Source organism: Terrapene carolina, unplaced genomic scaffold (assembly GCF_002925995.2).
Source record: "Terrapene carolina triunguis isolate 2854851 unplaced genomic scaffold, T_m_triunguis-2.0 Scaffold558, whole genome shotgun sequence".
Taxonomy (NCBI): domain Eukaryota; kingdom Metazoa; phylum Chordata; order Testudines; family Emydidae; genus Terrapene; species Terrapene triunguis.
This window is the reverse complement of record NW_020664909.1, coordinates 6,047,546-6,071,757: the sequence shown is the minus strand read 5'-3', so window position 1 is coordinate 6,071,757 and position 24,212 is coordinate 6,047,546. Positions and strand designations below refer to the sequence as shown.

The 24,212-nt window shown below is 40.4% G+C and overlaps 1 protein-coding gene across 3 annotated transcripts in view; it reads right to left on the bottom strand.

Annotated features, from left to right (window-relative positions):
* The window catches only part of BBX (BBX high mobility group box domain containing), a 194,657-nt gene that overhangs the window by 85,405 nt on the left and 85,040 nt on the right, over positions 1 to 24,212 (bottom strand). For all 3 annotated transcript variants that reach the window (XM_024200332.2, XM_024200333.2, XM_024200331.2), the window contains exons 4-6: positions 9,400 to 9,570; positions 7,112 to 7,354; positions 1,205 to 1,403 (exon numbers count right to left, since the gene is read on the bottom strand). In XM_024200332.2, the coding sequence (XP_024056100.1) occupies positions 1,205 to 1,403; positions 7,112 to 7,354; positions 9,400 to 9,561 (604 nt within the window). In that variant the 5' untranslated portion in view covers positions 9,562 to 9,570. The remainder of the gene's footprint in view (positions 1 to 1,204; positions 1,404 to 7,111; positions 7,355 to 9,399; positions 9,571 to 24,212) is intronic.

Below are 24,212 nucleotides of genomic sequence, written 5' to 3'. Positions count from 1 at the left end.
CTGGACTAGATGATCACAATGGTCCCTTCTGACCTTAAAGTCTATGAGTCTATGAGCTCTGTTTATACTAAAGGATACTGTAGGGGTTTATTGTGTACAGAGGGGAGGTGGTTACACTCATGAGGAATAAGCCATGCAAGCTGCTGATCACGTAATCTCAAGAACATTTAAAGATGGTTAATGTTATTCTTCTGATGTTAAAAGCAGAATGGAATGAAGGGATTTACAGTATCTGATGCTGGGCTCCCAAATAACAAGCATAACACATTATGTAGCTTTGTAGCATGACAAACTTCATTTTGAAATACATTTCACACTTCCTTCATGCTGAGGAGCGATTTCATTATGGGAACTCTCATACCACTGGGTTGGGCAAAAATGGATACAAGCTTTTTATCCTTTCAATCCCATCCCACACACAAAGTTCCCCTACCCCTTTGTCTGTAAGCTCTCCAGGGCAGAGAGCCTGTCTTATCTGTCACACACAGAGCACAGGCTAAACAAGTTTGAAATGTTTTGTAACATCCTGTGTAAATGTTGACTTCAACAAAAGTGAGGGAGGGGAGAAAAAGAGGTTGTTTTATTCCCTCTAAATCACTTCCAGTCTGTGCCAGTTTTAGGTTTTGAAGTTGCCAATACTCAAGCACATTAGAGCCTGTATTAATCAAAGACCTGATCCTGAAAGTTCTGACCACTCTGCTTGTTAAAAACTCCAAGTTTTTTTTTAGTAGTTACCAGTGTATCATTTCTGTTGACATGAGATTGATAAACATAGCACAGTGCCACATGAAATTACGGAAAGAAAATGCATACAATTAATAGTATAATTTTTTGATGTATAGTGAAAAGATCTAGTTCTAACTAACTAATGGTGGGCCAGAGCTGCAAAATTTGGATCCAGACCAAAAACTGCCCCACTTTTAGATGTTGTCAGATCTCTGGCCCTGATTTACGATAGAGCTTATGTGCTTAAGTCCATCTCTACTCAAAACACCATATAGCACCTAAGCACAGGCTTCAGTGTGGTCCTAAACAGGGGCGCTTCCCTGCATGAGGGTCTATAATTGTAACATGGAATGGAGAACATGGAATTATAATAGGCTTGGAATAGAGAAAGCTAGTCTTATTGTCTTTCAGGATAGACTCTCTTAATGCTATCAGTGACAGCGACAATACTCACAGGAAACAAGGACATAAAGCTCACCTGCCATTCCAAAGTTCAGCTGAGGCATTTCTTCATTCTTTGCCACTTTCTTGGGACTTGGTAAATCTTTTGCAGATTCTGGCGGGAAGGCCCATAGCTTTTTTCTGTTTGTAACAGTGGATGACTGGGTTTTCACAGGTTTGTTTGTTGTAGGGCACCACTTGTAGCCAGGATTTGCCTTCATAAATGCATCTTTGTACTAGACAGGAAAGGAAAAAATAAGTGGTAAGGAAAATATTCATATCAGACATGGCAATCTGATATTTATAGGACAATGGGAGAGCACCCTGCTCACTAGAGTGTTCAATTCAGCATATAGTCTTTTATGCTCTTAATTGTGGAGTTTCATCAAAGGTCTTAGTCATATCTCTAAACCTGTGCTTTGAGTTCACTCTGACCACCAAGCCAAACCTAAAAGATTAAGTTATTAAACAGCAGGATTTAAAAATAGCATGAGTTTTTCCTCTCCTTACTGGTTATCAGTAGCTTGATAATAAACCATTTGGAGATAAATGTGGCAAGATTTCATGGCTCCTTGCTCTGCATACACTTTTTCGGGGGGAGGGGGGGAGGAGCAGGGGAAGATGACAACTTTGTATTTTACAATATTTTAGTTATATTCTTTTCAAAGCCAGGTATATTCATGAGAAAATAAACTGTTACTTACAGATACTGTCTCATTTTCTGTGACAGTGCATCTGATACTTTGCTCCGAGCTCATAATTAGAATTTACCACCATGCATAGCGATCTTTAGCATTAGAATACACTGTGGCTGTTTGAAAACTTTCTATGGCCTTGAACACTCAAAGCATGTGCAGTACCATGTGCTCCAGTCATTCATGTGACATCAGTGCAACCACTTTTCGCACAAAAGCACTGAATTCCCTTTAAAAAAATATTGCACACAAACAAAACTAAAGAAAATAAATCCTTTGGCTACTGATGGAAACAGGTAATAAATGTTTTGAAAACCACGTCCTCTAAAAGAGATACTCCAGTGCTTTCCCAGATCAATATCCATGTGAATTGCAAAACCCTGTGTGCTTTGTGGCAGTATTATCATTGCATGTGTGTCTCTTATATTTTCATTTCCATCTTAATCTATCAACTGTCATTGTCAGCCTCCAGATTGTAGCATGGATATAGATGATTCACCTCAGAAAAACAAAAATACTATGTGAATACATTGTGTGAAGTTCTATTTTTATTTATCTGTAGGCTTTCCTATAAATAATTTGTAGGTGCTGCTGACCCACATATTCTCTCTCTGTATATCTTGAATGGGGAACACGTATTAGATTGGAAAATTAAAGACTGTGGCACCTCCTCCTTTTTTTTTTTAATTCAGCTTGAAGAGTTCATTTTATAGTGAATGTGCATCACATGAAAATAGCATCATCAAGGGAAGAAACAAACACACACACACACACACACAAAAACAGCTTTACTTGCTATTGTTAGAACATCAAGCCCACTCATGAATCGGTTTTCCTGCTCACACAGTTAAAAGCACAGAGTCCCCAATAGCACTAAAGTATATTATAGGATCATAATACATCACCTACTCATATTTTTGTATTACAAAACTCCTGGCTATTGCTTAATTACCATTCATTTTTAACTATTCGTAATGATTTGGGAGGCCAAGTAGGATCTGAATGTGTCCTGACAGATGCTTAATTCTTTTCTTAAAAATAAAACATTTTTAAAACAAAATAAAAATAAAAATAGATGGCTCCAGGCAGCACTGTAACTGATATGGCTATTCATAGCACAGGATGTTTTCTTGAGAGAGGGCCTAGTCATTAGTTGTTTAATGACTGCCAGCACCTCTTGGAAGAAGCATTAAAAATTTCCATCAGTGCTCCCTTGCTGGCTTTCAGTCAGCCATGTATTGCCAACACCAAGCATTCAAAATTCACAAATCCGGGGTGACACGGATACACAGACACTCAAAGAAAAAAAAGAGAAAAAAAAAAAGAATCATGAGATTGATTTAAAATAATAAAATCTGGGTCTCTATTTCCCTTCTGGGATTTGAGCCTTCAAAATTTGTGGTTTTGGGAAGATGGATGGTCCAGTGGTTAAGGTGCTGGCCTGGCACGTGGGAAACCTGGGTTTAATTCGCTGCTTTGCCATGGACTTCCTGAGTGAACTTGGGCAAGTCACTTAGCCTCTTGTGCCTTAGTTCCCCATCTGCAAAATGGGGATAATAACACTTCCCTACCTCACAGTGAGGATCAAAATATTGGGAAGGGCTTTGAGATCTACTGATGAAAATATAGGCATTAGTATTATATTGTTGTTTCCAGCTTTTCTCTGAAAACATGAATGCTAGAAATTTAACACACATACACTCTCTCTCTCTTTTTTTAAAGTAATATTCTCACAAATCACATGAATCCAGGAGCTTGGACTTTCCAAAAAAACACCAAGAGTTTTGGCAACACTGTGAAGGACATGGTTTACATGCATGTCATGGTCCACATCTCTCCCAGCATATCTAGCAAAACTACATTGGTGAAGGCATAATATTTGTCTCTTCTCATTTTGATGCTGTTTCCAAAGCAGCCGCAAAACAAGGTCTGAGTCTGAGCTTGTCTGCGAAATAGCTGAAAGAGTCCTCACAGTGAGAAGCGTTCAAATCTGTCGCTGAGTGGCAACAGTCTGTATTCATCAGGCTGTTCACCACAGCAAAGAGGCCAAACAATTCTGCTGGCCCAGATATTGTGGATTCAAAGACATATTTTAAAATTAACTGTTTTCCAACAAGGCTTTAGCACTAATGCCCTTTCTGTTTTTTTTTTAAAAAGCTATTTGAAAAATTCTAGCCCAAATATAAAAGGAGCGGTGGGGAGGCATTCTTAAGAGGTGAACTCTATCCCTTTCGTGCATTCAGGTAATTAAAATAGACAAACATATTTATGTACAATTCAAGCTGTAAGTGACTGGGGAATAAGGACTACCTTTACTGAGGAGAAAATGGCTCTTTCACTCTAAACTATAATGGTAACAAATGGCAGTGAGCACATGTGGATCTGCCAGAAGTATTTAGCAGCTATTCTTCTTTTGCCCTTGTGCAATAAAAGTTTCATAGTTTAAGTTGAAGCTGACCTACAAAGGTTACAGGATACAAATCAAAAGCATGCCGTCACTCCTACTGAAGACAATAGCAGAACTTCCACTCACTTCCATGTTTTAAACTAACAAAAATTCCATGTACTCTCAGAATTGTTGGCTAAGATTTTTAAAACTGGGGGCCAGATTTTCAAAGGTACTTGGGAACCTAAAGATTCAGATAGGCACTTCTGAAATTCCCAGTAGGTGCCTCAGTTCATTAGACACCTAATTCCCATAGAAAGGCAATGAGAGTTAGGCACTCAGTCTGCTTAAGAGCTTTGAAAATCCCATTAGGAACCTACCTGCACCTTTAAGTGCCTGAACACCTTTGAAAATCCGGCCTTGGTGCCTACAGCTAGGTTTCTAAGTTCATGTTTAGGTACCTATATAAATGACCTGATTTTCAAAATTGCTTAAGTCCATGGAGAATTGCTGGGTGCTCAGCACTTCTGAGGAAATTCAGAACACTTATTTAGATGCCTAACTTTAGGCATCCAATTTTGAAAGCTTGACCATTTGCAGTAAAAATCTTGAGATCTGATGACAGCAATGGTGGAATACCACCACAGTGAAAAGCTTTTATGAAATATTTCAAATAATATTTTTCTGAAATGTGTCAGTTAGTTTAGATGGCTTAACAATTAGAAAAAAAATTGCAATATGAAAGTAATTTTATTCTTTCCTCTTATTGGTGGCCACCTGCTAGCCTGTAAATTGCCTGTCTTTAGGAAAAGGCAAACAACACTTTTTAACAGGTTTGTGTTACCCCACTTGAGAATCCCCACAACAAACCCAAGCACTAAATAATATGAAGTAATACAGTTCAAAATGAGGTTTGAGTTGATTATGTTTATTTTATAATGTGAGCCTGATTATGAAGAGGTACTAAAGATATTCAGTTGTAGACTATTGTTGCTAATTATTATTGTTGTACTGAACAACTGTTTGAAGAATAAAAATTATATGCTTTATATATTCTACACATTCTTGGAACTCATTTTAATGATCTGAACTCCCTTGGATATATTGTTTCTCTTCAATAGCGAATGCACAATGTGTTCTTAAAGCCAAGAAAAACTAAATCATTACAGGAACAGTGACATATAATAGTATGATTAATAGTTCCAGATCTGTCACTTCTCATGAGTTATGCAATTATTCCCCTCCCAACCCTTACTAAATAAAAGTTTCTTTCAGCAAGAGAAAGTATTAAAAAAAAGAAAGAAAGAAGTACATTAGATTTACTTATTTTGAAAAAAAGAGTAAAAAACTTTCCTCTTTCCTTTTTTCAATATATGTATTATATCTCTTCCCTGACTTTTTCTTAATTTTTAAAAGCACTGCCTAATTTAAAGTGGGAAGGTAAAATAAATTAAGAACTGCAATAACAGGAACAAACCCATAGTTCATCTAACTCAGTACCCTGTCACAGACTGTGAACAATACTGGGTGCTTCAGAAATTGTTTACATCTGCTTTTTATTTTTTTTATTTATAAAGTATATCTATGCCATGAACAGTGCTTACTATTTCTGAACATATCCCAAGACAGAAGCTCCAGAAATAAGCAGATCTCCAGAGATCCACATGATCTAATACAGCTCCCTCAAGATATCCAAACTTCGTATGTGTTTGGAAACAGAAAGAAATGATCCTAAATAATATGCACAGGTTATGGATAATTCTCTCCTTAATTGTCCTAAGAATAGCTCTGTCTCAGGCGTCATCTACCGCTTATTCTATAGTCCATGAGCTCAGACATAGTGTTCTTCTTTTTCATTGCCCCAGCAGTTGCCTTGTTTGATGTCGAACTCCATAGTTCTCCATAGAATCCATGTTAAACAACTAATTACCATCTTCTGTTTTGGGCTAAGAAGTCTATCCTATATAACTGGCTACAGACAAACCCACTCCAACGTCAGCACTTAAAATCTTTTTGGGACCAATTTACTAGGCAAGTTATTCCCACAGAAAACCTCACATTTAAACTGTGAGATAAAACAGACATTTTATGAAATGAGGGACTTCTCACGGGATTCCCAGATAAGGGAATTTGATGACATATTGTTCACGGATTCAGGGATTGGATTCTGCCATAGCAACACTTGCCACCTGATCAATTACATACCAGAGAGAAAACAATGAATACGCAAAGTGAACAGTTCATGAACCACTGGCAGCTTAAAAATTATTTGGCAAAACTATTTGGTGAACAATGATTTTATTAGCAAAGAAAAAAATAGGCTATGTTTTTGGACTTTTTGGTTCAACAAGGATTGTTTAACAGGCTCTATTACCAATAGGAAAAGCACAGTTCAAGATAATGTCATCTATCAGTACTGTTGATTAACATGGAATGGACTTTTAATTATGCCTTCACTGGGCACATTCCTGCCACGCCTTTCTGAACGGACGACGACATGCCATTTACATGCTAGCATCATATGAATGCTGTATCATGAGCTCTATGCTCTATATCCAGTGCATTCAGAAGATTACCAAGGGCAGGATAGTTTGGATACAAACAGACTGCTTCCCTTGCACTCTGATTCAAAATAACACGAGCATTAGTGACAGTAACACACCAACAAATTTAAAATTAAAGCACTGTACAAAACCACAGGGCACAGAGTCTTACTTTAGAAAATGGCACTTCAGAGAATTTCTGATACACCATGTGACACATTTATATCATGTTAAATGCTAAGACATTATAATGCACAGAAGAAAAGACATTTACTGCACAAATTCAGTTGACAACCACCCACAATTGGGATAGTACATACCTCCTTGGCCATGTCAGTGTATTTCTGCTTTTCTTTCGGGTCTAGAACAGCCCACCAATCTGCCAATATCTTGGTAGCACCACGATTGTCCAGACGGGGGTGTTCCTGCCGCACAAGGGAGCGATGACGTTTGCAAAATAAGAGAAATGCGTTCATTGGCCTGCGGGCTCGCTGCTCTGAGGATTCATCATCTTCTGTTTCATCAGCATCGTGCTCTAGACCTTCAGCTCCAAGAAGTTGGACCTATTAGCACCAAAAGAGAAAAGTTAAAAAAAATAAATCAGTCAGTAAAACATGGATAAGCGTCACCCATTATATTAAAATTTGTACATGCATATATATAACTAAAACAATGATACGCACACGGCCTTCCCAAAATATGTCTACAGAAAAAGCTTGTTCAAGCCAAAGTTTCACTCTGAAACTCTCTTCCCAGACTTGAGCTCAGATTAAGAGAGGAAACAGGTGAGGGCCATTCTCTGCCACCAGCCTAGAGAGTTCAACCTCAGGCACTGAAAGCAAGAGCAACCTATTACATAATTGTCACAATGCAACAATGGAGAAAGGATCTCTTAGTTAACTTAGCCTGGACCATGTAGCTTGCAACCAACAGTGTGAACTGCCACTGGAAATGAACAGTTAGCTAGCACAGAGGACTGGCGCTCTGTAGTCCCAGCAACTCTTCCCACTCAAAAGTTGTGTTGCTGCACCGTTCCGTACAATAACTAAAAAGTTGCCGAATGCTTTTCAGAAGGTCACCCCAGCTGGAACACCACTGCAGTAATTCAGCCTTGAGCTCATAGATGTAAGAGTCCCTGTGGCAAGACCCACCTCACAGAAGACGAGTCAAAACTTCTGGAGCAACTATAGATATAATAGTACTATTATATAACATGGAAGCCCATTTAATAGTACAGAAGAGTTGTGGAGCAAATAGGATGCTGCCAATATAAACTGTATCGGCAAAGATGAGGGAACACCTTCATCAGAACCCACCCTCACAGCCTCAGTGCATTTCTCTAGTTACTTCTCCCTACCCATCTGCATCACTCTGTCTTATCCATGTTTGGCCTAAGCCAGTTTGCTCCCAACCTCGTCCCCCATAACACAACTCTATCAGACATCAAGGAGATGTGGATCTGAGTATTAACTGCGTCTTGGGGACACTGCAGATCATGATCTCTCCTGTCTTCCCTACCCCATCCTTCATCAACCAGGACAAACAGTAAACTTGTGGGACTCCACATGCTGTGTCCCTTGGGATGCTAGGCCCTTCGGGGAAGAAAACTGAGGCCAGATTCTGCGAACAATGCCAAAGACAAAGTAGTAAACCAATGATGGACCATCCCATCTGTGCCCATAATAACCCAGAAGAGAGTCAAATTTTGTGGGCAATGGTAGCAAAAGTCTCACCTACTCCATCACTTGAAGATATTAAACCATGGATATCATTGTCTCTGTACTAAACTCCTTTAAAAAAAATAGAGTACAATAGATTTAAGGCATCCTGTGAAGTCCAGGCCATAAGATATACCACGTTCAATTAAAAAGTTTTTGCCAGCATCTTTGTTACAGAATAAGTGTAAAATGAGATGTGTATCATATTTTTAAAAGACATGAATGAAACTAAAAACTGTATAATTATTTGCTGCTTATCCCTATATCTCTGCAAAGGCAGATTGCCATTTCTTTTCACTGGCTATATTCATGGTGGAAGAAAAATATATAAAAACAGAATTTGGCCCATCATCAACAATTTAGGGTCAAATTCTCTCAGTTACACTTGTGTAAACGAATATGGAGTTATTTCAGATTATAAAAGCAACTAAGAGCTGAATTTGGCCTTTAAAACAGTATCAGTTTCTGGAAGACCAGACACTGCAGTTCACAGGTGCAGTAATAAATTCAATCTTGGTTGTTCGTTTTCATCCTGTTGAGTTACCTTGACTATACCTTTGGTAAACTTCTTAATTTGAATAATTAAATATATACACTGAAATTTTAAGTTTCTTCAGCCTACTATAAATCCACTCTGATGTTCTTTGTTTCCTCACAGTTTCATAATAAAAGAGAAAATGAGTGCTAACCCAAAATCCAAAACACATAAATATCCTCAAATATGTCACACATTTCTAACTAATGATGTTTTTCCCTCCACACCCAAGAAAGTTATCATTTTATCAGCCATGCTCCTGACTCTCAATGATCCACTCAAAGATGGATCTGGACTGCCTCTCAACACAAATGGAGTAATACTAAGGGCTTATCTTTTGGAAGGGACAGTCTACCTTATCGATATCTTCTTCTTCCTCTTCTTCCTCCTCCTCTTCAGAAAAGTCAAGGATTTTCTTTGCAAGTAGTGGATGCCACTGAAGACACTTTCTCTTTGGTCGTTTCCCAGTTCCCTCTCCTTCTGTTGAATGATCCTTATTCCGATTACTGCCTTTCATTACTGTGACCTGCCATGCAAAAATAGACACAAAAGTCATTTTACCAAATTCATGCAGATCACTTATGTATGTTAAGCATAAATGATCATCCCGTAAGGAGCTGAACAAACTAATACCCAATTCAGAAGTTTATCAAATACAAGATTCTCAGTTTTTTTTACAACACTATATATGGACATTTAATTTAATAAGTTATTAATATGGCATTATGAGAGCTCGCTGTGGATTAATCCTTTCTTGTCTTAACACTCCCTTCAAGCGACCAGATCAACCCGTGACACTGATTATGACTACGTAATAATGGGGACACTAGCCCTATCTAGCTCTCAAACACACTCTTGCCCAATCTACAGTTCAAAGTATTCACACTTCACCAGCTAAGTGAATCAGCAAGAGGCTTCAAGCTTCTCCCAAGGCTGTCTACTGTAGTATTTCATATTTTGTCAAGCCAGGAAATCCCTCCTTTTAGGACCAGAACATCTTGCTAGCCACTCATCTGCAAATCATGTACTTATATTTAGCAATGATGATTTTTAATCCTGTGACACCATGAACCAGGATTTCCCCAGTGCCATTATCAAGTGCAGTAGAGAAATCCGACTCCCAGTCCCAAAGGGATGAATTATGAATTTGAAGCAAACAACAAGCAATTACACTAAAAACATTTTCAAAGTGCTTGTCTACATGAACATGTACACAATACAAACCCCCCTGAAAGAATGAAGTGCACACCCACACAGTACAGATCATATTTATCCACTACTCTTGCATATTTGTATTTCATATTAAATGTGTCAGATCTGTTTTTATTGAAATACATAATTATTGAATGTTAACATCCAATTTAAGGTGCTGCTTATAAGATCTGATAACCAGGTGCATCTTGAAATAAGGCATAATATCCCTCCATGCACACTGGATACAAATCAATGATTCTTTTTTGAAAAAAAAAAAACAAAAACAGATTTTGTTTTAAATTAAATTGAATTTTTTTATTTCGTAATTCAAATAATAAGTTTTTCTTTTTGAAAAATACACCTGTTTAAAATGAAGTCTGAATTTAATACGTTAAGGCCTAAATTTATTATAATCTCTTAAAACATTTATATAAAAATAAATATACTGTATCCATGACCCTCTACCCTCGAAGTTAAAGGCTGCTTTTCTATATAAAGAAAGACTCAGGGGGAAAACATCTAATTTTTGAAGTCAAGCTTTATAAATATGGCACAATAGTTCATGTAATATACTAAGGCTCATTTTGTTTATTAAAAATAAATTTTGTATGCTGGTTTGTGTGTTTAATTAAATCCCAGTTGCCATCCTAACACAGCTTGACAGAAATCATGAGCTAAAAGTTAATAATCTACTAAATAAGCAATATATCATTCACTATTTTCTAACATACTAAAAATGTAAAATTAATAAGAATCTGAAAATATTAAGCTATATAATTGCTCAAATAATTATATATAGTTATAGTGTACCTTCCTAGGTAGCAAAAAAAAAAAGGACCAAATCTACTATAAAGGCTGTATTTAGTTATATGTTTTAATGGTTATATCAACCAATGAAAATGCACCTTTCTTTAGAAAATAACTGAAGTACAAATGAAAAGTTGATTAAAATCAATTATTTAAATTGCCTTGGTTTAACTCAATCCACCCTTCCTCCGTGTATCCAAGATAAGAGTTAGCAACTATTTATGGAACTTTTTTGGTTTGTTCATTTGCATCCTTTTGTTAACATGACATTAACATACAGTGCCTAGAGTCAAAGTTTATACTGATGGTAACCAGAAAAAACACATAAGAAAACGAGTGAATCTAGACAATGGATAATGTATATAGCCTGTAAAAATATCTGTGGAAGATTTTGAAAGGCTAATGGTCATCTCTCAGTGGCAAGCTAACAATAATGGCCAAATCTTGGTCCCAATGGAAATTTCATCATTAACTTCAAATAGGACAAGGGTTTGGCTATTGGGAAAGATGTATAATCATTTAAGGGCAGGAAGGCAACATGGTGAAGATGCTGCTTTTGGAACGTAACTGCAGAACTATGACTTTTTAGTTCTAGGCCAGGGGTGGGCAAACTACGGCCTGCGGGACCATCCTGGCCGGCCCCCAAGCTCCTGGCCCGGGAGGCTAGCCCCTGGCCCCTCCCCTGCAGCCTTAACTCGCTCACTCCGCTGCTGGTGCAATGCTCTGGGCAGCAGGGCTGTGAGCTCCTGGGGCAGCACAGCTGCAGAGCCCGGCCTGACCCGGTCTCTGTGCTGTGCGGTGGTGGCGGCGGCGGCAGTGTGGCCCAGCTCCAGGCAGGCGGCGCGGCTGTAGCGCTGCCAGCCACCGGTGATCCAGGCAGTGCGTAAGGGGGCAGGGAGCAGGGGGGGATTGGATAGAGGGCAGGGGAGTTTGGGGTGGTGGTCAGGAGGCGGGGGTGTGGATGGTGGTCGGGGGGGAAAAAGAGGGTTGAATGGGGGGAGAGGTCCCGGGGGGGCGGCAGTCAGGAAGGAGGGGGTGTTGGATAGGCCGGCAGGGGGCAGTCAGGGGCAGGGGTTCCGGGGGCAGTCAGGAATGAGAAGAGGGGTTGGATGGGGTTCCGGGGGCAGTCAGGGGACAGGGAGAAGGGGTGGTTGGATGGGGCAGGGGTCCCCAGGGGGCCGTCAGGAATGAGAAGAGGGGTTGGATGGGGCCAAATTACATTTCCATTCCAAAACACAATTTTTAGTTATTAATATTGTGCCAGATTCTCAGCCCCAGCTCTGTCCCCCTTTGCATAAGGGTACATAATTTGGCTGCCTCTGAGCAGTTGAGAAATTCCTTGTTGGGGGAAAAACTTACTTGCACAAAGATTGCCAAGCCCCTTTAAGTGCCCCCTTCTGGCACAGGAGTTGTGTCAGGGGAGGGAGAGGGCAGAGCTCATCTCCACTACACCAATTCTCTACTGACACATGGTTGGAAAGAATCCATAAACAGATTTCATAAGTTAGAGCAGCCTAACTTATATCTGGGTCAGAGTGCTTGAGAATCAGGGAGCCACAACAGAATACAGGTTGGCACAGTAAAAGAATCCAATGCAGTATTTTCAAGATAGAACTTTCCATGCATCATCTCATCCAAGACATGTTTTTTGTTAAAGTTTGGGCAATATCCTTTTGTTCACTTAAGAATTACATGAGGGTAGAGGGGGTAGGGGGAGATGACATAAGCCACTTGCCCCATATGATCAAAGCTTCACTGAGGAACACGCACACCAAAGGTCAGAAACTACCAGAAGAAGTTCTAACTAGCGTAATTTCAATAGTCCACAATGAAAAAGGAAAAAAAAATCAACTTCAAAAGAAGTTGGTTCAGTAATTTTAAAACTGGGAACATGTGTACCATTTTGATAATTTCATACATGTGCATTTGAATTGTTATTCGTTCCTTTCTCCACATTAACACATCAGGGACCCCTTCAGTTCTGGATGCGTCGGAACTTAGCAACTTTCCCATAAGATACTTATTTTATTGTTGTGTGTATCATCTTGATTTCCCATTAATGCTAATTTAAGACCTGCTTTTCATGTCAGTTATTTCACTGATAATTATCTGTAACCAATACTTCTTTTAAAATTATATTACCGGCACTATAGAAGTCTCATTACTATTTCAAAAATCAAGTTTAACAGGCAGTTTTCTGCTCCCCCGAGTTTTAAAGAGGATTAAGATAAATCTTCACAAAAGATAAGTAATCCCACAGCATGTTTTATAAGTATTCTCAATTATATCTGAAAATGTATCCAGCAAGTAGTTTTGGAAAAGGTAAGTGAAAACAGGACCCGAGCACAAGCCATTTCTAAAATCCGCAAGGGATTCACGTCATGATCTTTATTTATTATTGTCCCTTGCTCACAAATGATTGTTTATATTTTCCCTATACACAGGCCAAACATTGAGTACCTAACTATCCCTTAAAAACAATTAACTGAACTGAGTACTCATTGTCCTGCACATTACTGAATGGGTAAAAATGAATATTCAGCTTCCTGGAATTTAGTTACAATAATTAGGGTTTTTTTTAAATTGTGATATATTTTACCCTTGCAGTCATTATGATGCATCTATTACGAGACTCTCAATAAGGCAGCTACTAGCTCACCATAACAAGTGAAGAAGAAACTCAGGTCTGTGGTACCAAAAATCAATCAAACCCCTGGATATTAGAGGGGTAGATCTCTTTAGAGAGACACACATGGTCTCTCCTCCATCGAGGCTGGAGTAGTCTCTGATAGGGCCTGAGCCTGTACCCCTTAAGTCAATGGGAGTTTTGCCATGATTTCAGTGGGAGAAGGATCCGGGCCACAACAAGGCCAGCTTTCAGTCTTTCCTCTAACTTGGCAGCAGGGCAAGGAAACAAAACAAAATGTCCTCATGAAGTATGCAAAGCTATATCCTGTGCCATCAAGACACATTCCCCTCCCACCAACTTTGAGGAAAATCACAGCAGGCATTTTCAAGCTATTTTGATCACTCTTTTGTAATGTTTTAGCTTTTCTGATTTTTTTTTTTAGGGGAGGGGGGAGCTGATTTTATTTTACATAATCTTTGCTCTACACATTTCACAGTAGTTTTAATTTGTTGGTGTCTATTGAGAATGATCCCTTGTACTTTCTTCTCCTGGCAGAAGTCTCTCACAACAGGAAGGCCAGAGAATTCCATAGGTGGATGTAAAATGTTGTATAGAAAGGATATCAGCCTCTACCAAATTCTATAAGACTTTTCTTTTGCAGACTGAAGCTGAGACACCACATGCTGAACATTTTCCTTTTCAATAGGTTCTCTCTCCATTCTGCCCATGTGCCCCACAGATACAGTATACTCATAATGACATATAGTCACAGTTAGTAAATTACCAAGGGTTGCTTAACACGACAGCAAAAAATACCTCTAATCCACATGAACTTAATATTTCCCTAATTTTTCCTTTCAAGTTCTTGGCTACTTACAGTATTACCACACTGGATAAAATCCAAGTAAAGTTCAAATGAACACATAAATAAGTTAATGGTATCTTGTACTATACTACCATTGCTTACTTATTGATTAACTGAACATTAATGGAATTCATTTAGTTGAATCTTTAGGCTCTTATGTTTATCCTTTTTTCTTAATATATAATCAATAGCATAGTAGCTGATTGTTTCCTACACAGGGAATTGCTCATGTACAAATAAACATAGCCAGGTCTAATGGAAAGTTTACACTGACTACAAATGACATTTCTATCTTCTTCACACAGCTCTATAAACATATGGTGATGATACACACTAAGGGCAATGATCTCAGCTCCTGATGCAAAACTATTAATAGGTCTCCAATAACCATTCCACACTGCCATCAATAGTAGTATAAAAAACGCTCTCTTGACTCCACCTCGCCACCACACCTCATGGGAAAATCACAAAAGGTAATGAGGTGCCTGCAAAATTAGTGTGGCCACTGTTGCATTTGTAATTCATCTTGGAAGAGAAGGCACACTCTACATAAGAAGAAAAAGTCAGGGCTGGCAAGCCTCTCTATGGCTAACTTTTTGGAGAGATGGTTGGGGATTCAGGCTCTCACCCTGCAAGGACTTGTACACATGCTTAACTTTACCCTCTGAGTAGTGCCACTGAAAGCATCAGGATTACTCATGGTGTGGAATGTTAAGCACATGCAAGAGTCTTTACAGGACTGAACCCTTAGTCTTGCAATCCCATAAGGGTAACAAAAGAACAGTTACATTAATATACGTTGCACAGAACTGCAACTCTCGTAAGTGCAATTTATGAAGTACATCACATCAGGAGAGGTATCAACTCTCCTATAATCTCAGTAGAGCTAAATGGTATCTTCCAATCTGTCTGAGATGGACAGTCTAAATAAAGAGATGATAATATAGATAAACAAGGTAATTTTTAAAGCAGCGTTACTACGAAAAGAGAAAAGGAAATTGAAACAAATTCACAAGCTTGTTAAATTACAAGCAATTGTCAGGTACATGCACAATAAAGAATTGATACAAAAGTAGGAGAAAGAAGAGTTATGTTCCAAAATATTGGACAAAGTATGGTAGCCTTGATTAAAATGAATCACACGTGCTGTATAACATCAGCAGACGATTCTTGTCAAAGCTTATGTTCCAGATCCACTGACAACAGAGATACCTCCAGGGTGATTGTTTACAAGTACCTTTAATGCAGAGATACAGATGAGATGTGAAAGAGAAATTTTACCAATAGAATTGTTGTCAAAATATTTTTTCAGCCTTTTCCTGCTGGCTATCTTTTTATTTTCTGTTGCTGGAAACACAATATTCTCTGTACACTCAATGCAGGCTTTTAGCAGAAAAATGTAATCAACTGTAAAAATGTAAATTTTTTTTTTGGGCGGGGGGGATTGTTTTTGGTTTTTACACATAATTTTTTTTCAAATTTAGTTATAGAATTAGATGCAAATTTTCATCTTTAAAAATTCAAAATCCCCAAACTGTTTTATTGTGCCTTCTCTCTGACATCTACTTCCGCCCTCCCTCTCCCTATGTTCCTAGATTCTTTACAAAACAGTACGTAAAAATAAGACCAATTCCATGGTCTTAATTTTGGGAACATTGATAGTTGCCTGCATAATTTCTTAACCTTACATGTTGCATTAACACTAATGGAGCACCTACAAAATTATACATTTACGGTGGTGATCATCAAAATCTTTACAAATGTCTTTACAAGTAATTAAACATTAGGAAAGTATTTCTACTGTCTCTACACCAATAAGCTTGGCAAAATTCAAGGTTTTTTTTTTTGTAATTTCAATATATAATGTCTGTTTATTTTTAAGCATTTCTTTTTATCAATTTTAATTTTTGCAGTTGCAGGGGGATGTCAAACAATTATGTAATGACAGACTGTGAATCAAAATGAAGCTTTATAATTGTTAAAACACAAATTGTCAACATCACATATCAACATATACAAAGTAAATATCCCTATATCAAACCCCTAGAAGTTCTCAGACAGCATTTCTCTTACTTTGCCTATCTGTAAATTTTTATCATCAATCAATGTTTCCTGACATTTACTGATAAAAATCGAACCCTTCCAAGCCTACAAAAAGACAGTTACCTTTTCCGTAATTGGTGTTCTTCGAGATGTGTTGTTCATGTCTATTCAACTTAGGTGTGTGTGCTCGCCACATGCACCGGTGCTGGAAGTTTTTCCCTTAGCAGTATCTGTAGGGGACTGGCTCCGGCGCCCTCTGGAGTGGCGCGCACATGCCACAGTATAAGGGTTGTCACCGGTTCCCTCCACCCTCAGTTCCTTCTTGCCGGAAACTCCGACAGTGGGGAAGGAAGGTGGGTTGCAGAATGGACATAAGCAACACATCTCGAAGAACAACGGTTACGGAAAAGGTAACTGTCTTTTCTTCTTCGAGTGATTGCTCATGTCCATTCATTTTAGGTGACTCCCAAGCAGTGCCCCTCGCAGGTGGGTAGGAGTTCACAGATGTGTAGATTGCAACACAGCTCTGCCGAACCCAGCATCGTCCCTGGCCTGCTGAATGATGGCATAGTGGGCCGTGAACGTGTGCACCGAGGACCACGCCACGGCTCGACAGATATCCTGGATCGGGAAGTGTGCCAGGAAGGCCGCCGAAGATGCCTGCGCTCTGGTCTAGTGGGCTCTGACGATCGGCGGCGGAGGGACTCCCGCCAACTCATAGCCGGTCCGAATGCAAGAGGTGATCCAGTTAGAAATCCTCTGCGTGGACACCAGGAGGCCCTTTATCCTATCAGAGATGAAAAGCTGAGTCGACTTACAGGAAGGCTTTGTCCGATCTAGGTAGAAAGCCAGGGCCCTCCTTACATCCAAAGCGTGAAGGTGCCTCTCTTCACTAGTCTTATGGGGCTTAGGGCAGAAGACCAGAAGGAAGATGTCTACTTTCCACATGAGCCAGGACACCACCGTGGGAAGGAAGGCCGGGTGGGGACGGAGCTGGACCGTGTCCTTATAGAAGACTGTGAACAGCGGTTCTGAGGTCAGGGCTCGCAGCTCAGAGACTCGCCTCGCCGACGTCACTGCCACCAAGAACGCGATCTTCTACGATTGATGAGACAGGTAGCACGAGGCCAAAGGCTCAAAGGGCAGGCCCGTAAGCCTCGACAAAACCAAGTTCAGATCCCACTGAGGGGCCGCGGACCGAACTTGAGGAAAAAGTCTCTCGAAGCCTCTAAGGAATCTGACTTTCATGTCATGGGAGAACACCGTCTGCCCCTGGATTGGCGGATGAAAGGCAGAAATGGCTGCCAGATGCACCCTGATAGAGGAGTGCACCAGGCCCTGATACCTCAAATGAAGCATGTAGTCTAAGATCGACTGCACTGAAGAATGCGAAGGGGAGGTGTCCCATTCGGCTGCCCAGCGGGCTATCCAGGGTAGCTGGCGGGGAGCAGGTTGGGCTACATCGCTCCACTGGAGCTTGGGCCCGAGATCCCGATGTGGGTGAAGAGTTGCCCAGCATGGGACTTTGCTCACACCCAGTCTTATCCTTTCCCTTGTGGGAGGTTGGAGACCGGCCTCGTCCCACCTTCTTGGGCTTCTTGGTTGGAGCCACGGATGGGGACTGGTGCCGGCCAACGGACGGTCCCGGTGGGGTGCCGTGTACCGAGGTTACAGTACTCAGCGCCAAATTGTACCGTTGTTCCGGTGCCGGGGTGAGCCAACTCCATAAGGAGCGCTCTTAAACCAATATTGCGCTCCTTCTTAGTTCTTGGCTTGAAGGACTTGCAAATTTTGCACTTCTCACTAACGTGCCCTTCGCCCAAGCAACGCAGACAACTGCTGTGGGGATCACTAACAGGCATGGGCCTCTTGCAGTGATCACAGGGCTTAAAGCCTGGGGACCGGGGCCTGCCCCATCCCGAGGCAAAGTCCCATTCGGGACCTACAAAGTCTCTAACTATAGCTAAGGGGTTTAAAAACACTAACAGAGAACTATGTACAGTATAATACAAGAGATAACTAGTTTGTACGAACGAGCAGCAACAGCACTACCTGAAGCAGCAACAGTTCCAGCACCGTCACTGGCAGCAAGAAGGAACTGAGGGTGGGGGGAACCGGCAGCGCCCTATATACCGCAGCATGTGCGTGCCACTCCAGGGGGCGCCGGAGCCAGTCCCCTACAGATACTGCTGAGGGAAAACTTCCGGCACCAGTGCATGTCGTGAGCACACACACCTAAGTTGAATGGACATGAGCAAGCACTCGAAGAAGAATATTAAGTGTAAGAAACACCACAGCAACATTGTCTACTTGCAAAAGCAAAACTCCAGAGATTTGAATGGCAACTCCTAGGTGGTCTAAGATTTCAATGGGTCTGTGTTTTCTATGGGTGCCGTGTGTGTCAGAACAGCAGGATTTTACCATACAAATTCTGGTAAAATCCTGCCGTTCTGACAGTATGAACGAATCTGCTTTGCCAGGATAACTGTGGCAGAGCCAACATTTTAATGGACAAGTCAGTATTCTTTGCCATATCTACTGCAGCAAACCACCTCTTGAATACTTGGTGATGTAGCTTGAATTGCTGTGTCAAAGAACTGATGCAAGTGATAAATAGATCTAAACCTAAACTGTTATGACTCTCAAGTAGAACACTGGCATCTCAGACTATAAGCACCCCATCCAACTCCCTTTGATTTCAACAGGAGTTTTTCAAACTGACTTTATTGGGAGTTAGACTGGGCTCTTATTATGTCCACATGGAATACTAGTACATGAACAGGAATGAGGTAATGTTAAGGCAATTTATTCAGCATCTTCCACCCCATACCACACGAGTCAAATTTCTAAGCTACTCTTTAAGAAATACCATAAGAACATAAACAAATACAGAAGGATTGATCACTGAGACACTGATACTGTTAATGATCTGATGAGGTGAGCTGTCTCAACCAGGAAGCAGGGGTACCGTAAAGAAGCTTAACTCGGCCAACTCATTGATTTTCCCTTCTCTCTCCAAGCAGAGAAGCTCAATTCCTTATATTTCAATTACAATTAAACTGCAAGATGATAAAATATATATAAATGAAAAAAAGAGTATGTTTTTAATTAAATAGTTTATTTAGCTCTGGGGTAACTTGACCTGCAGAATTTCTTTTAGCTTACTATAATGAAGGAAATTAATTGGTACTAATTACTGACCAGATAGTGAATGTATTTCTTCTTGTTTCACAGCAGAGAGCCACTAATGAGCTTTTCTAACTTTCACAGAAGTGATGGTTTAATGGAGGACATGCTGTGAATAAATGGAATACTGTCTGCCGGCAGAAATTTGGGATAGCCTGTCACCACATGTAACTAACACAGCAACAATTCTTACTTAATTTTTAATGAAGCTCTCTTTCCAGTTTAAGTAAATGACAAACTATTCCTTATTTCTCTTTTTGAATTTTTATTGATTGCTCCCTTTTTTGTTCTCAGTTTTTAATTTTATTTATCTAAGACTACCCAAGAAATAGTACTCTCTTTGAATTTCTGTGTTTTAAATGATCATGGAAGGTCTACAAAAGTTCTCTCTCCTGCCCACCAAAAAAATATGAGCTTTCAAAGAAAAAAAAACAAACTGTTGTATGTGAGAGGAACAAGACACTTATTTCCAGTGGCAACCATTTCCTTTACTCATCATTAACACTTTCCCTTCCTTTCACAAACTCTTTTCCCACTTGGAAACATTGGGAACTATTCAATTCATTTCCTCCAAAACGGTTACAGCAATGCATATGTCTCAATTACCATCTAAGTAAAATAAAACCACGTATATTGCACACATACACCTCTAATTCCAAAGATTCTCAAAAATTAAAAGAGACAAGACAGACCACTTTCCATGTCTACTGCACATCAGACCTGTGCTCCACTCTTTGCACTTGCTTCCCATAGACTACAGAGTTGAGTTCAAGGTGTCGGTTCTTATCGTCAAGGTGCTCCATGGCTTGGGCCTCCATCTAAAGTTCCAAGATGAAGACTGTGGTCAACCAGAAATTAATTTGGCCTGATGCATTTACTTAATCCGTGTGAGTAAACTGTATTTTGTAGAAAGGTGTTGCAATATTTGATTAAACTCTCTGAGTGAAATCCTGCTTCCACTCAATTCAATAGAAAAACCACCACTGATTTCATTAGGGTCAGCATTTCATCTTCTAAAGCTAAACTGAGGCATCTGTAAAATAGGTAGAATACTGATCTCAGGGGAAGGGTGAGGCTTAACTCAATGTTTGCAAAGTGCTATATGATCTCTAATCCTACAGAACCAACCAACTCTAATCAACCTCCTCTCCACATCCCATCTGCACCAGAGAGCTGAGATTTTTTCAAAGCTTAGTAGGGGATTTAGACACAAAACTGCTTTTAATCTCAACCAACTGGCCTTCATACACAACAGCAACAGAGCAAGAACAACTAACTGGTTTTGACCAAGTAAAGTGCTCTCCTACTGGAAATTTAATACAGTAACACATGGTAACATATGTGGTAGCAGGTATAATGGTATTAATGGTAGTTTTGCAAAGTGATTGAGTGTGCCAGCACTAGAGTGTTAGCAGATGCTTGCCTTTACACAGAACAAAATATAGAGTTAACTAATAGTTCAGGGATACTGTTCCTAGAAATTTCTGTTTTGTAAATATAACAAGTTGACATTACAAGAAAATGAATTGCTGAATGAATCCCTCAAATCACTTAAAATATATTTGAGTTTAAAATCTGAAGCTATTAACCAATGACATCAACCTAGTAAATTTTGTTTTAATATACACAGGGTGCAACAGTTCTGGGGTAACTAGAAGATCTTAAATAATATCAAGAGCCTCAATCTCTTGCTTATTCTTTCTCAGTTTAGAACTTTTTCTAGAAAACATGACCTATGAGGGAAGATTGAAAAAATTGGTTTTGTTTAGTCTGGAGAAGAGAAAACTGAGAGGGGACATGGTAACAGTTTTCAAGTACATAAAAGGTTGTTACAAGGGGGAGGGAGAAAAATTGTTCTTCTTAACCTCTGAGGACAGGACAAGAAGCCATAGGCTTAACTTGCAGCAAGATTTAGGTTGGACATTAGGAAAAACACATTAGGAAAAACTTCCTAACTGTCAGAGTGCTTAAGCACTAGATATAAATTGCCTAGGGAGGTTGTAGAATCTCCATCTTTGGGGATTTTTAAGAGCAGGTTGGACAAACACCTGTCAGGGATGGTCTAGATAATACTTAGTCCTGTCTTGAGTGCAGGGGACTTGACTAGATGACCTCTCAAGGTCCCTTCTAGTTCTATGATTCTATGATCGAGCCGGCGTGCCCCACATCTGGTGCGCCTGGCGCAGAGGGGCAGGCTCCCAGGGTGTTTCTGGGGCAGGCCCAGGTCTTGTGCTGTGTCAGGGTAGGGTGCAGCCTCACCACAGAGTCTGTGTCCCCAGGGTGATCTCCCACCTTCAGCAAGCCAGTGGCCTGTGCTCCCCACTGCCATGCTGGAACCTCTGCATTTATTTATTGACAAATAAAACTTGCAGAATTTTAAAATATTGTGCACAGAATTTTTAATATTTTTTGGCGCAGAATGCCCTCAGGAATAAATATTATTATGCAGCATGTAGTAGCTTTTAAATACACTTGCTGCACCTGATACAATAGGCTCTGTCACCTTGCAATAAACTTGCAATAAAATTCATATTAATTCAAATGGTGAAACAGTCCAGCCATGAGAAAGGAATCAACTAGCTTGTTTGGACTGGACAGACTCCTGTTAAGAAGAGGAAGTATCAAAGTCCTACATTCAACACACACAATACTCATAGTACGTGGGCTTTAGACTAGGAAAGAAAGGAGAAGGGTTCAGGAAGTGGTTTTGCATAACTCAATCTGGCAGTGACTTTGGTCAGGCAATGTATAGTAGAAGGCAAAGCAGTTCCAAAACAAAACAAAATAAAATCAGAGAGAAATTAATAGATATATTGAAATATCCGTGAATGATTGTAATGAAAAAACAAGCAAGGAGAAATAGAAGCCATCACTAAATATCAGCAGATCTTCATCTAGTGGGCATACTGTGGATGATTATTTTCACATCAGTGAAGATGGATATAATCAATAGACAGGAGAAAAAAGAAATGGATGGCTGTGTTTACATGACATTGTAAATATCTTTGACACCAAGGGACAGCAAGAGAACAAGGAATAAAGTCTAAGGGCAAGATTACAGTGGCCTTGCATGCCTACACAGTTAGAAAGGAGTATAAAGTTCCTCCTTACTCGCCTGCACAGACAATGCTCCATGTACGGGAAGGGATAGAGAATGGGTGGGACCCTGTCTCTGGCCTGGTCTACACTAGGCGTTTATGTCGAATTTAGCGCCGTTACATCGAATTAACCCTGCACCCATCCACACCACGAAGCTATTTAGTTCGACATAGAGCTCTCTTAAATTCGACTTCTGTACTCCTCCCCAACGAGAGGAGTAGCGCTAAATTCGAAATGGGCATATCGAATTAGGCTAGGTGTGGATGGAAATCGACGCTAATAGCTCCGGGAGCTATCCCACAGTGCACCACTCTGTTGACGCTCTGGACAGCAGTCCGAGCTCGGATGCTCTGACCAGCCACACAGGAAAAGCCCCGGGAAAATTTGAATTCCTTTTCCTGTCTGGGCAGTTTGAATCGCATTTCCTGTTTGGACATCGTGGCGAGCTCAGCAGCACTGGCAACGATGCAGAGCTCTCCAGCAGAGGTGACCGTGCAATCCCAGAATAGAAAGAGGGCCCCAGCATGGACTGATCGGGAAGTCTTGGATCTCATCGCTGTGTGGGGCGATGAGTCCGTGCTTTCCGAGCTGCGCTCCAAAAGATGGAATGCAAAGATATATGAGAAGATCTCTAAAGCCATGGCAGAGAGAGGATACAGCCGGGATGCAACGCAGTGCCGCGTGAAAATCAAGGAGCTGAGACAAGGCTACCAAAAAACCAAAGAGGCAAACGGACGCTCCGGATCCCAGCCCCACACATCCCGTTTCTACGAGGCACTGCATTCCATCCTAGGTGCGGCCGCCACCACTACCCCACCCGTGACCGTGGACTCTGAGGATGGGATATTGTCCGCGGCCGGTTCCTCGGACATGTTAGCGGACGGGGAAGATGAGGAAGGAGATGAGGAGGACGAGGCAGTCGACAGCGCTTGCACCGCTGATTTCCCCGGCAGCCAGGAGCTCTTCATCACCCTTACCGAGATCCCCTACCAACCGTCCCCAGCCGTTACCCCGGACACAGAATCAGGGGAAGGATCAAGCAGTAAGTGTTTTAAACATCTAAACATTTATTTTTAACAGAACTGGAATATTTATAATATTAACAATGGGTTTTTCATGATTTCTTTGCCCTAGGCGCTTAACTATTTAGTCCCAACTATTTAAAAAAAATCTAACAATGTCCGGTTTTTCATGATTCTGCTGCCCAAGACGCTCCACTCTTTAGTCCCTGCCAGTGCAGCTACACCAAAATCCGGTCTATATGTCCGGGGATAGAGATGAAATCCTCATGGGAGATCTCAACGAAGCTCTCCTGGAGGTAATGTTCAAGCCTGTTCATCAGGTT